Source organism: Taurulus bubalis (assembly GCF_910589615.1).
Source record: "Taurulus bubalis genome assembly, chromosome: 14".
Lineage (NCBI taxonomy): Eukaryota > Metazoa > Chordata > Actinopteri > Perciformes > Cottidae > Taurulus > Taurulus bubalis.
In genome coordinates this window covers 553,959-566,458 of record NC_136602.1, presented here as the reverse complement: position 1 = coordinate 566,458, position 12,500 = coordinate 553,959, and the positions used below count along the sequence as shown (strand labels likewise).

The 12,500-nt window shown below is 48.7% G+C and overlaps 3 protein-coding genes across 4 annotated transcripts in view; 1 reads left to right on the top strand and 2 right to left on the bottom strand.

Moving 5' to 3' along the window:
* The window catches only part of LOC306746939 (uncharacterized protein), a 387,486-nt gene that overhangs the window by 276,897 nt on the left and 98,089 nt on the right, over window positions 1-12,500 (top strand). The window lies entirely within an intron of this gene.
* Window positions 4,199-5,729, bottom strand: LOC306746966 (barrier-to-autointegration factor-like). 2 transcript variants are annotated; one of them, XM_079229958.1, is made up of 3 exons: window positions 5,594-5,729; window positions 4,813-4,939; window positions 4,199-4,463 (listed from the first exon to the last, which is right to left on the bottom strand). In XM_079229958.1, exons 2-3 carry the CDS (start codon window positions 4,936-4,938, stop codon window positions 4,317-4,319), a joined length of 273 nt encoding a protein of 90 aa, XP_079086084.1. In that variant the 5' UTR covers window position 4,939; window positions 5,594-5,729; the 3' UTR covers window positions 4,199-4,316. The 2 variants fall into 2 exon arrangements, with proteins under 2 accessions (XP_079086084.1, XP_079086085.1); XM_079229959.1 differs by having other exon boundaries at window positions 5,679-5,728.
* On the bottom strand, window positions 6,481-12,376 carry LOC306746955 (lysophosphatidylserine lipase ABHD12-like). Its single transcript, XM_079229944.1, has 11 exons — window positions 12,276-12,376; window positions 12,012-12,131; window positions 11,893-11,923; window positions 11,520-11,565; window positions 11,303-11,435; window positions 10,334-10,371; window positions 10,175-10,254; window positions 7,560-7,642; window positions 7,158-7,236; window positions 6,961-7,088; window positions 6,481-6,571 (listed from the first exon to the last, which is right to left on the bottom strand). Exons 2-11 carry the CDS (start codon window positions 12,110-12,112, stop codon window positions 6,538-6,540), a joined length of 753 nt encoding a protein of 250 aa, XP_079086070.1. The 5' UTR covers window positions 12,113-12,131; window positions 12,276-12,376; the 3' UTR covers window positions 6,481-6,537.

The following is a 12,500-nucleotide window of genomic DNA, read 5'->3' as shown; positions in this document are numbered from 1 at the left end:
ACAGTGAGACCAGTGAGAGACACCAGTGAGACCAGTAAGAGACACCAGTAAGAGACACCAGTGAGACCAGTAAGAGACACCAGTGAGACCAGTGAGAGACACCAGTAAGAGACACCAGTGAGACCAGTAAGAGACACCAGTGAGACCAGTAAGAGACACCAGTAAGACCAGTGAGAGACACCAGTAAGAGACACCAGTGAGACCAGTAAGAGACACCAGTGAGACCAGAAGGGGGAAACCCATCAGGCCCTAATGGACCCCAGTGGACCCATCAGGCCCTAATGGACCCTAGTGGACCCATCAGGCCCCAGTGGACCCTAGTGGACCCATCAGGCCCTAATGGACCCTAGTGGACCCATCAGACCCTAGTGGACCCATCAGGCCCTAATGGACCCTAGTGGACCCATCAGACCCTAGTGGACCCATCAGGCCCCAGTGGACCCATCAGGCCCTAATGGACCCTAGTGGACCCATCAGACCCCAGTGGACCCATCAGGCCCCAGTGGACCCATCAGGCCCTAATGGACCCTAGTGGACCCATCAGACCCTAGTGGACCCATCAGGCCCCAGTGGACCCATCAGACCCTAATGGACCCATCAGACACCAGTGAGACCAGTGAGAGACACCAGTGAGACCAGTAAGAGACACCAGTGAGACCAGTAAGAGACACCAGTAAGACCAGTGAGAGACACCAGTAAGAGACACCAGTGAGACCAGTAAGAGACACCAGTGAGACCAGAAGGGGGAAACCAGTAAGACCAGTAAGAGACACCAGTGAGAGACACCAGTAAGAGACACCAGTGAGACCAGTAAGAGACACCAGTGAGACCAGTAAGAGACACCAGTAAGACCAGTGAGAGACACCAGTAAGAGACACCAGTGAGACCAGTAAGAGACACCAGTGAGACCAGAAGGGGGAAACCCATCAGGCCCTAATGGACCCCAGTGGACCCATCAGGCCCTAATGGACCCTAGTGGACCCATCAGGCCCCAGTGGACCCATCAGGCCCTAATGGACCCTAGTGGACCCATCAGACCCTAGTGGACCCATCAGGCCCCAGTGGACCCATCAGACCCTAGTGGACCCATCAGGCCCTAATGGACCCTAGTGGACCCATCAGGCCCAAATTGACCCATCAGGCCCTAGTGGACCCATCAGACCCTAGTGGACCCATCAGGCCCCAGTGGACCCATCAGACCCTAATGGACCCCAGTGGACCCCTCAGACCCTAGTGGACCCATCAGGCCCTAATGGACCCCAGTGGACCCATCAGGCCCTAGTGGACCCATCAGGCCCTAATGGACCCTAGTAGACCCATCAGACCCTAGTGGACCCATCAGGCCCCAGTGGACCCATCAGGCCCTAATGGACCCTAGTGGACCCATCAGGCCCTAATGGACCCTAGTGGACCCATCAGACCCTTGTGGACGCATCAGGCCCTAATGGACCCTAGTGGACCCATCAGACCCCAGTAGGCCCCAGTGGACCCATCAGACCCATCAGGCCCCAGTGGACCCATCAGGCCCCAGTGGACCCATCAGGCCCTAATGGACCCCAGTGGACCCATCAGGCCCTAGTGGACCCATCAGGCCTTAATGGACCCCAGTGGACCCATCAGGCCCTAGTGGACCCATCAGGCCCCAGTGGACCCCAGTGGACCCATCAGGCCCTAATGGACCCCAGTGGACCCATCAGGCCCTAATGGAGCCATCAGGCCCTAATGGAGCCTAGTGGACCCATCAGACCCTAGTGGACCCATCAGGCCCCAGTGGACCCATCAGGCCCTAATGGACCCTAGTGGACCCATCAGACCCCAGTGGGCCCATCAGACCCTAGTGGGCGCATCAGGCCCTAATGGACCCTAGTGGACCATTCAGACCCAAGTAGCCCCAGTGGACCCATCAGACCCCAGTGGACCCATCAGACCCTAGTGGACCCATCAGGCCCCAGTGGACCCATCAGACCCCAGTGGACCCATCAGACCCCAGTAGGCCCTAGTGGACCCATCAGACCCCAGTAGGCCCCAGTGGACCCATCAGACCCTAGTGGACCCATCAGACCCTAGTGGACGCATCAGGCCCTAATGGACCCTAGTGGACCCATCAGACCCCAGTAAGCCCCAGTGGACCCCAGTGGACCCATCAGGCCCCAGTGGACCCATCAGACCCCATCAGACCCCAGTGGACCCATCAGGCCCTAATGGCCCCCTGTGGACCCATCAGGCCCTAATGGACCCTAGTGGACCCATCAGACCCCAGTGGACCCATCAGACCCTAGTGGACGCATCAGGCCCTAGTGGACGCATCAGGTCCTAATGGACCCTAGTGGACCCATCAGACCCCAGTAGGCCCCAGTGGACCCATCAGAACTCAGTGGACCCATCAGGCCCCAGTGGACCCCAGTGGACCCATCAGACCCTAGTGGACCCATCAGGCCCCAGTGGACCCATCAGGCCCTAATGGACCCATCAGACCCCATCTTTCCCTTGCAGTACACCGTTGGTGTCGTTTCCCTTCTGGTTAGTGAGTCACATTTTTTCTTTTGAAAACTGAATAAACTTATTTTGGTCGAAAAAGAAAGAAAACTGACAAATGGTAAAAGAAGACGTGATTTAATGTTTCACAGACTTCTTCAGAGACCCTGAACGCACCACCGCTGTTCAGAACTAAAGCTGGACCCTAGTGGACCCATCAGACCCTAGTGGACCCATCAGGCCCTAATGGACCCCAGTGGACCCATCAGGCCCTAGTGGACCCATCAGGCCCTAGTGGACCCTAGTAGACCCATCAGACCCTAGTGGACCCATCAGGCCCCAGTGGACCCATCAGGCCCTAATGGACCCTAGTGGACCCATCAGACCCTTGTGGACGCATCAGGCCCTAATGGACCCTAGTGGACCCATCAGACCCCAGTAGGCCCCAGTGGACCCATCAGGCCCCAGTGGACCCATCAGGCCCTAATGGACCCCAGTGGACCCATCAGGTCCTAGTGGACCCATCAGGCCTTAATGGACCCCAGTGGACCCATCAGGCCCTAGTGGACCCATCAGGCCCTAATGGAGCCTAGTGGACCCATCAGACCCTAGTGGACCCATCAGGCCCCAGTGGACCCATCAGGCCCTAATGGACCCTAGTGGACCCATCAGACCCCAGTGGGCCCATCAGACCCTAGTGGGCGCATCAGGCCCTAATGGACCCTAGTGGACCATTCAGACCCAAGTAGCCCCAGTGGACCCATCAGACCCCAGTGGACCCATCAGACCCTAGTGGACCCATCAGGCCCCATCAGACCCCAGTAGGCCCCAGTGGACCCATCAGACCCCAGTAGGCCCCAGTGGACCCATCAGACCCTAGTGGACGCATCAGGCCCTAATGGACCCTAGTGGACCCATCAGACCCCAGTGGACCCATCAGGCCCCAGTGGACCCCAGTGGACCCATCAGGCCCCAGTGGACCCATCAGGCCCCATCAGACCCCAGTGGACCCATCAGGCCCCATCAGACCCCAGTGGACCCATCAGGCCCTAATGGACCCTAGTGGACCCATCAGACCCCAGTGGACCCATCAGACCCCATCAGACCCCAGTGGACCCATCAAGCCCTAATGGACCCCAGTGGACCCATCAGGCCCTAATGGACCCTAGTGGACCCATCAGACCCCAGTGGACCCATCAGACCCTAGTGGACGCATCAGGCCCTAGTGGACGCATCAGGTCCTAATGGACCCTAGTGGACCCATCAGACCCCAGTAGGCCCCAGTGGACCCATCAGACCTCAGTGGACCCATCAGGCCCCAGTGGACCCCAGTGGACCCATCAGACCCTAGTGGACCCATCAGGCCCCAGTGGACCCATCAGGCCCTAATGGACCCTAGTGGACCCATCAGACCCCAGTGGACCCATCAGACCCTAGTGGACACATCAGGTCCTAATGGACCCTAGTGGACCCATCAGACCCCAGTAGGCCCCAGTGGACCCATCAGACCTCAGTGGACTCATCAGGCCCCAGTGGACCCCAGTGGACCCATCAGGCCCCAGTGGACCCATCAGGCCCTAATGGACCCATCAGACCCCATCTTTCCCTTGCAGTACACCGTTGGTGTCGTTTCCCTTCTGGTTAGTGAGTCACATTTTTTCTTTTGAAAACTGAATACACTTATTTTGGTCTAAAAAGAAAGAAAACTGACAAATGGTAAAAGAAGACGTGATTTAATGTTTCACAGACTTCTTCAGAGACCCTGAACGCACCACCGCTGTTCAGAACTAAAGCTTTTATTGGCACTTCAGGAGCAACGCGGGGGGGGGCGGGGCGGGGCCTCAGAGGAAGGCGTCGGACCACTCCTTCAGACACCGGGTGCAGACGCCGGCCTGACGGGAGTTCGCCCCGCTGGCGTCTTTCAGCCACTCGGCGAACATCTCGCAGTCTTTCTTCAGCAGCAGGAACTGACCCAGAACCATGTAGGCCTGAGGACTCAGGAAACACAGGAAATACACGGTCAAAACACAGGAAATACACGGTCAAAACACAGGAAATACACGGTCAAAACACAGGAAATACACGGTCAAAACACAGGAAATACACGGTCAAAACACAGGAAATACACGGTCAAAACACAGGAAATACACGGTCAAAACACAGGAAATACATAGTAAAAAACACAAGAGTAAATGAATAAATCAACAATAAAGTTATTTGTAATAAAAAAACATCTGAGAGGATTTCAAAACCAGCCTCATGTTGTGAGATCACTGCGGCCTGTAGGCGGCGCTGTCCTTCAACTTGTACTATGTGTACTACTACACGTTCCTGTACCTTGTCGAAGCCCTGCTGCTTCAGCTTCTCCCCCAGGATCTCCCTGATGCCCGACAGAGCCGTCAGCGACTTCTCGCCCATCGGCTCGCCCACGAAGTCCCTGTGCTTCTGAGTGGTGGTGGACATGCTGCAGAGTACACAGAGTACACAAGATGTATACACAAAGTCCCTGTGCTTCTGAGTGGTGGTGGACATGCTGCAGAGTACACAGAGTACACAAGATGTATACACAAAGTCCCTGTGCTTCTGAGTAGTGGTGGACATGCTGCAGAGTACACAGAGTACACAAGATGTATACACATCCGAACAGGAGTCAGAGGATTCTGACCAACCGTGTTTTAAAGAAACTAAAGCCGTCAGACAAACGTAGTATAAAGTACTACTAGTACCTCTGAGAGGTAGTAAAGTAAAAAGTACTACAGGTACTCTGTGAGGTAGTAAAGTATAAAGTACTACAGGTACTCTGAGAGGTAGTAAAGTAAAAAGTACTACAGGTACTCTGAGAGGTAGTAAAGTATAAAGTACTACAGGTACTCTGAGAGGTAGTAAAGTATAAAGTACTACAGGTACTCTGAGAGGTAGTAAAGTATAAAGTACTACAGGTAATCTGAGAGGTAGTAAAGTAAAAAGTACTACAGGTACTCTGAGAGGTAGTAAAGTATAAAGTACTACAGGTACTCTGAGAGGTAGTAAAGTATAAAGTACTACAGGTAATCTGAGAGGTAGTAAAGTATAAAGTACTACAGGTAATCTGAGAGGTAGTAAAGTATAAAGTGGACACCTGAAGCCCGGGAACACCTGAAGCCCGGGAACACCTGAAGCCCGGGAACACCTGAAGCCCGGGAACACCTGAAGCCCGGGAACACCTGAAGCCCGGGAACACCTCGATCTGCACGAGGAACCCCGCTGGGAAAACTTCTCTGTTTGGAGGCGTTTTTTATTCGGAAACCGGAAATACGAGCCGCGTCGCCTGACGCTGCGAGATGACGTCAGGACGCAGACAAAGATGGGTCATGTTGAGATGAGTCACTCGGTGGAATAAAAGAAAACCCGCAATCACTTTGCTGTTAAAGATCAAATAAGATAAAAATAATCCTTTATTAATATAATCCTTTATTAATATAATCCTTTATTAATATTACCCTGTATTAATATTACCCTGTTGAGTCACTTAAGATATTTGAACTATTCTGGCTTTTCATAATTATTAAGACCCATTTTTTTTATTACATTTGATACCGTCTAAAACTATTATCAGTTTATTAAATGCTGCATCTGCTCACGTCTGTTGAATAATATTTTATCCTTTGATGATGTCATTTATTTTTCCTTTCGCTTATCCAAAAAAAAACAACCAGTTACATAAAACAATAAATCTTTAATTCATAATTCAAGTCGTAACAGGCCTTAAAACTGAGAGCACAATTATTAAAACTCACGCGTGTTAAAGAATCAAGAAGATTTAAATATTTCAAAAGGAAAGCCTCCTCCTCCTCCTCCTCCTCCTCCTCCTCCTCCTCCTCCTCCTCCTCCTCCTCCTCCTCCTCCTCCTCCTCCTCCTCCTCCTCCTCCTCCTCCTCCTCCTCCTCCTCCTCCTCCTCCTCCTCCTCCTCCTCCTCCTCCTCCTCCTCCTCCTCCTCCTCCTCCTCCTCCTCCTCCTCCTCGAAACAGGAAGTGAGCAGAATCAGGGTCTGTGGTTCAGTCCAGAATATTAATGAAGCGTCTTCAGGCGTCCGTCTGCTGCCGAGCGAAGAAATCACTGCAACGACAAACGGTCCGAAGACCTTTAAATATCTTCATTTAAATATCTTCACTTTCATTTAAATATCTTCACTTTCAAATCAAACAGAAAATCTCCACATTTAGAGGCTGGAAACTCTGTGAAATTTCTCTGGTTGTCATTTTTGCATTAAAAAGACTTGATTTTCACTTCAAAACATCGATTGATTACGTTTGGGTCGACGAGTAACTGATTCATTTATAGATCCCTGTTCTCCAGAGCAGCCGATTGGTCCTCGATGTTTGTGTTGATCCCAATAAAAGAACCCCTCGGCTGAAGTATTTGTGTTTTCCCTGCAGGGACAGGAAGTACCTGAGGACGGCGGGCAGACAGGAAGTACCTGAGGACGCCGGGCAGACAGGAAGTACCTGAGGACGCCGGGCAGCTCGGGGCTCCTGTAGATCAACTTGTGCTTGTAGGCCAGAGCCGAGGCGAAGGGGACGAACTGCACCTTGTGGCCGCTGAGGCTCTTGGACCGGGACGCCTGGCTGTAGAGCTGCAGAGGAAACGGTGACATCACTGCGTCACGGCCCTTGAACCGCCGACCCGTCTGGACCTCGCTTACCTTTTTACCCAGATGGAAAGGAACCACGCCGTCGTCCTCAGCGTGGAGGATCAACACGGGGCAGGAGATGTGGTGCACACTGAGGAGAGGATATCCACGGGTAAATATAAATATATATATATATATATATATATATATATATATATATATGTAAACACTGAGGAGAGGATATCCACGGGTAAATATACATATATGAATGTAAACATATTAATAGAACATGTGTTCTACTTTAGTTGTTGGGTTTTTCTCTTCTGATTTCTATGTTTCTCTCCAAAATCAAAAGGAAACCAAAAGGAAGGAAGGAAGGAAACCAGAAGGAAGGAAACCAAAAAGAAGGAAGGAAACCAAAAAGAAGGAAGGAAACCACAAATAAGGAAGGAAACCAGAAGGAAGGAAGCATACTTCTCGTCGCTGGCGAAGTGGATGTCGTTGGCTGTGATGGAGTCCAGGAAGAACCAATCAAAGCCGGGCAGGAATCTGTAGACCTGAACACACAACAAGGTCTTAGGTTAGAACTGGTTCAGGTCTATAGTTATGACCTGATCAGGTATATAGTTATGACCTGATCAGGTATATAGTTATGACCTGATCAGGTCTATAGCTAGGACTGGATCAGGTCTATAGTTAGGACTGGATCAGGTCTATAGTTAGGACTGGATCAGGTCTATAGCTAGGACTGGATCAGGTCTATAGCTAGGACTGGTTCAGGTCTATAGTTAGGACTGGTTCAGGTCTGGATCAGGTCTATAGTTAGATCTGGATCAGGTCTGGTTCAGGTTTATAGTCAGGACTGGTTCAGGTCTATAGTTAGGACTGGATCAGGTCTGGATCAGGTCTATAGTTAGATCTGGATCAGGTCTATAGTTAGATCTGGATCAGGTCTATACTTAGATCTGGATCAGGTCTATAGTTAGATCTGGATCAGGTCTATAGTTAGATCTGGATCAGGTCTGGATCAGGTCTATAGTTAGATCTGGATCAGGTCTATAGTTAGATCTGGATCAGGTCTATAGTTAGATCTGGATCAGGTCTATAGTTAGGACTGGATCAGGTCTGGATCAGGTCTATAGCTAGATCTGGATCAGGTCTATAGTTAGATCAGGATCAGGTCTATAGTTAGATCAGGATCAGGTCTAGAGTTAGGACTGGTTCAGGTCTAGAGTTAGGACTGGTTCAGGTCTAGAGTTAGATCTGGATCAGGTCTATAGTTAGGACTGGATCAGGTCTGGTTCAGGTCTAGAGTTAGGTCTGGTTCAGGTCTATAGTTAGATCTGGATCAGGTCTAGAGTTAGATCTGGATCAGGTCTAGAGTTAGATCCGGATCAGGTCTGGTTCAGGTCTATAGTTAGGACTGGTTCAGGTCTATAGTTAGATCTGGATCAGGTCTAGAGTTAGGACTGGATCAGGTCTATAGTTAGATCTGGATCAGGTCTATAGTTAGGACTGGTTCAGGTCTATAGTTAGGACTGGTTCAGGTCTATAGTTAGGACTGGTTCAGGTCTATAGTTAGGACTGGTTCAGGTCTATAGTTAGATCTGGATCAGGTCTATAGTTAGATCTGGATCAGGTCTATAGTTAGATCTGGATCAGGTCTATAGTTAGATCAGGATCAGGTCTAGAGTTAGGACTGGTTCAGGTCTAGAGTTAGGACTGGATCAGGTCTGGTTCAGGTCTAGAGCTAGGTCTGGTTCAGGTCTATAGTTAGATCTGGATCAGGTCTAGAGTTAGATCCGGATCAGGTCTGGTTCAGGTCTATAGTTAGGACTGGTTCAGGTCTATAGTTAGGACTGGATCAGGTCTGGTTCAGGTCTAGAGTTAGGACTATAGTTAGGACTGGATCAGGTCTGGTTCAGGTCTAGAGTTAGGACTATAGTTAGGACTGGATCAGGTCTGGATCAGGTCTATAGTTAGATCTGGATCAGGTCTATAGTTAGATCTGGATCAGGTCTATAGTTAGGACTGGATCAGGTCTGGATCAGGTCTATAGTTAGATCTGGATCAGGTCTATAGTTAGATCAGGATCAGGTCTATAGTTAGATCAGGATCAGGTCTATAGTTAGATCAGGATCAGGTCTATAGTTAGGACTGGTTCAGGTCTAGAGTTAGGACTGGTTCAGGTCTAGAGTTAGATCTGGATCAGGTCTATAGTTAGGACTGGATCAGGTCTGGTTCAGGTCTAGAGTTAGGTCTGGTTCAGGTCTATAGTTAGATCTGGATCAGGTCTAGAGTTAGATCCGGATCAGGTCTGGTTCAGGTCTATAGTTAGGACTGGTTCAGGTCTATAGTTAGGACTGGTTCAGGTCTGGTTCAGGTCTAGAGTTAGGACTATAGTTAGGACTGGATCAGGTCTGGTTCAGGTCTATAGTTAGGTCTGGTTCAGGTCTGGATCAGGTCTATAGTTAGGTCTGGTTCAGGTCTATAGTTAGGACTGGTTCAGGTCTAGAGTTAGAGCTGGTTCAGGTCTAGAGTTAGAACTGGTTCAGGTCTAGAGTTAGAACTGGTTCAGGTCTGGATCAGGTCTAGTTAGGACTGGATCAGGTCTGGTTCAGGTCTAGAGTTAGGTCTGGATCAGGTCTATAGTTAGGACTGGTTCAGGTCTATAGTTAGGACTGGTTCAGGTCTATAGTTAGGACTGGTTCAGGTCTATAGTTAGAACTGGTTCAGGTCTAGAGTTAGAACTGGTTCAGGTCTGGATCAGGTCTAGTTAGGACTGGATCAGGTCTGGTTCAGGTCTAGAGTTAGGTCTGGATCAGGTCTATAGTTAGGACTGGTTCAGGTCTATAGTTAGGACTGGTTCAGGTCTGGTTCAGGTCTATAGTTAGGACTGGATCAGGTCTGGATCAGGTCTATAGTTAGATCTGGATCAGGTCTATAGTTAGGACTGGTTCAGGTCTATAGTTAGGACTGGTTCAGGTCTATAGTTAGGACTGGTTCAGGTCTATAGTTAGGACTGGTTCAGGTCTATAGTTAGGACTGGTTCAGGTCTATAGTTAGGACTGGTTCAGGTCTACAGGTACCATGGAGAAGGGGTGGCTCCTGGCCTCCTCTCTGATGTTGGTGAAGGGAGACTCTAAGATCAGAGCGTCAGGAGGACTTCCTGTAAATGAAATCATTATTAATATATTCATATATAAATGTATGTGTGTGTGTGTGTGTGTGTGTGTGTGTACACTGACCTCTGTCACACAGCCCTCTGACCAGGTTAGTGGCAACTCTGAAAAACAAAACATTCAATAATACAAATCCTGTATGTGTATATGTATGTATGTATGTATGTGTGTGTATATGTATATTTTATATATATGTATATTTTTTATATATGTTTTTAACGCGATAACGTGTGTAGCAAACTATTAACGGTGTTAATTATTTGATCATGCGCTAATTCGTTTATTATTTGTTGCATGGGAGGGGCTTGATGCTGCCGCACACAGGCGCTGCACTTTAAATCTCTCCAGACGGCGTAGTTCAGACCTGGGCGTCTTACGGCTCCCAGTCCGACCCGCGTGAGGCCAATCAAAAAAGAAAGAGAAATACATAAGATGCACGCCATGAATGCAATACAACGGCACTGCTTTTACTCTGAAGGAGGTTTACGTATGCGCGCGCACTTCCTCAGCCTCAGGACCGACTTGTTGCCAACCGACTGAACGTCTTGTCCTGTAGTTTCTGTCCTCAGCGAGCAGCAGGTGTCAGGTATCTGAGCCGCCGCTGAGATACCTGACACCTGTCCTTCAGTACTACTGAACACTGTTCATGTTGTTCCTGACAGACAAATGGTTCTTCTTCAGCATGAGATTAAGCTGTTTACATTAGAATAAAATAGTCTATAACATCTGAAAATAAATACAATATTTAATTGAATGACCTCATGAGTCATATAGAAGCATTAAAACAAAATACAATACATCTTTTTTTTTCTTTCCTAGTATATATTTTAGATGTATATTCTGTTGTTGTTAACTTGCTGTTGCTCCAGAGGGTTCTATTGTTCTGATGACATCACTTTAGAATAAAAGAAAGCAATGCACTAGATTAATCAGTTACATTTTTTCAACTTTGCCCAGCCCTAATGTATGTATGTATGTATGTATGTATGTATGTGTGTGTGTGTATGTGTGTGTATGTGTGTGTATGTGTGTTACCCCGTCCCCAGAGAGTGTCCCCAGATGTAAAGCGGTGTTTTGTCGTCCAGACGCCGTTTCAGCCAATCGTAGACGAAGAGAGAGTCTGATGTCATCCCGCCTTCTGAGGGAGAGCCGTCTGAATCCCCCCACCCTGCACACACACACACACACACACACACACACACTTCAGATGTGTGTATTAAAGTTTGATTTAAATGTGAAGAATATTTCTCACCTCTGTAATCAAACGTGACGACGTGGTAACCAACTGAACTGAGGACCTGAAGGAAGACAGACTGGAGGTGAGACACACACCTGTAGAGGTGAGACACTGATGCTACACTGATGCTACACTGATAATACGCCGATGCTACACTGATAATACACCGATGCTACACTGATAATACATGTACGTTCAGAATTCATGTATATATGTATATATATATATATATAATATATATATAAGTATATAATATATATATATATTATATATTATAATATATATATATATATATATATATATATATATATATATATATATATATAATCTAGAGTTATAACATAATATAATAATATATATATATAAACCTGGCATACTATAATCTGACCTTGTACAGCTGGACGCGGTGGTCTCCTCCTCTGTAGACACAAAGGTCAAAGGTCAAACAGCGACTGATGGAAGGTCTCTGTGTCTGTGTGTGTGTGTGTGTGTGTGCGTGTGTGTCACCTGGTTCCTGAGTTTCCATGGAGATAGAGGATGACAGGGTGGGAGGAGCTAAAGGTGGAGTCGTACCAGTCACCTTGTTTCCCCTCAGCTGCTCTCCACATGAGAGCTGGGACTGTGTGCCTGACACACACACACACACACACACACACACACACACACACACACAATAGAATAGATAGAAAGAGTAAAACATCAGATCTATATAGTGTGTGTGTGTGTGTGTGTGTGTGTGTGTGTGTGTGTGTGTGTGTGTGTGTTAGTTACCAGACTCCGATCTTAAGCCCCGCCTCCGGCTCCAGGTACAGGTTGTGTGTGTGGTTCAGTCCGTGGTCCAGAGGTCTCTTCAGGTCCAGGAAGTACGGCAGCCTCACTGAGGGAGGGGTCACATGGCCTGAGCTGTCAATCACTCAGGAGACAGGTCACATGGCCTGAGCTGTCAATCACTGAGAGAGAGAGACAGACCCTCCTCCCTCCCTCCTTCACTCCACC

Coding starts and splice junctions, on each gene's coding strand:
- LOC306746966 (XM_079229958.1), bottom strand. CDS start 4,938: ATGTCCACCACCACTCAGAAGCACAGGGACTTCGTGGGCGAGCCGATG. Junction 4,464..4,812: donor AGCAGCAGGGCTTCGACAAG/GTACAGGAACGT, acceptor CTGAGTCCTCAG/GCCTACATGGTTCTGGGTCA.
- LOC306746955 (XM_079229944.1), bottom strand. CDS start 12,112: ATGTGGAGAGCAGCTGAGGGGAAACAAGGTGACTGGTACGACTCCACC. Junction 10,372..11,302: donor GGACACTCTCTGGGGACGGG/GTAACACACATA, acceptor TTTGTTTTTCAG/AGTTGCCACTAACCTGGTCA. Junction 7,237..7,559: donor CACTTCGCCAGCGACGAGAA/GTATGCTTCCTT, acceptor TCCTCTCCTCAG/TGTGCACCACATCTCCTGCC.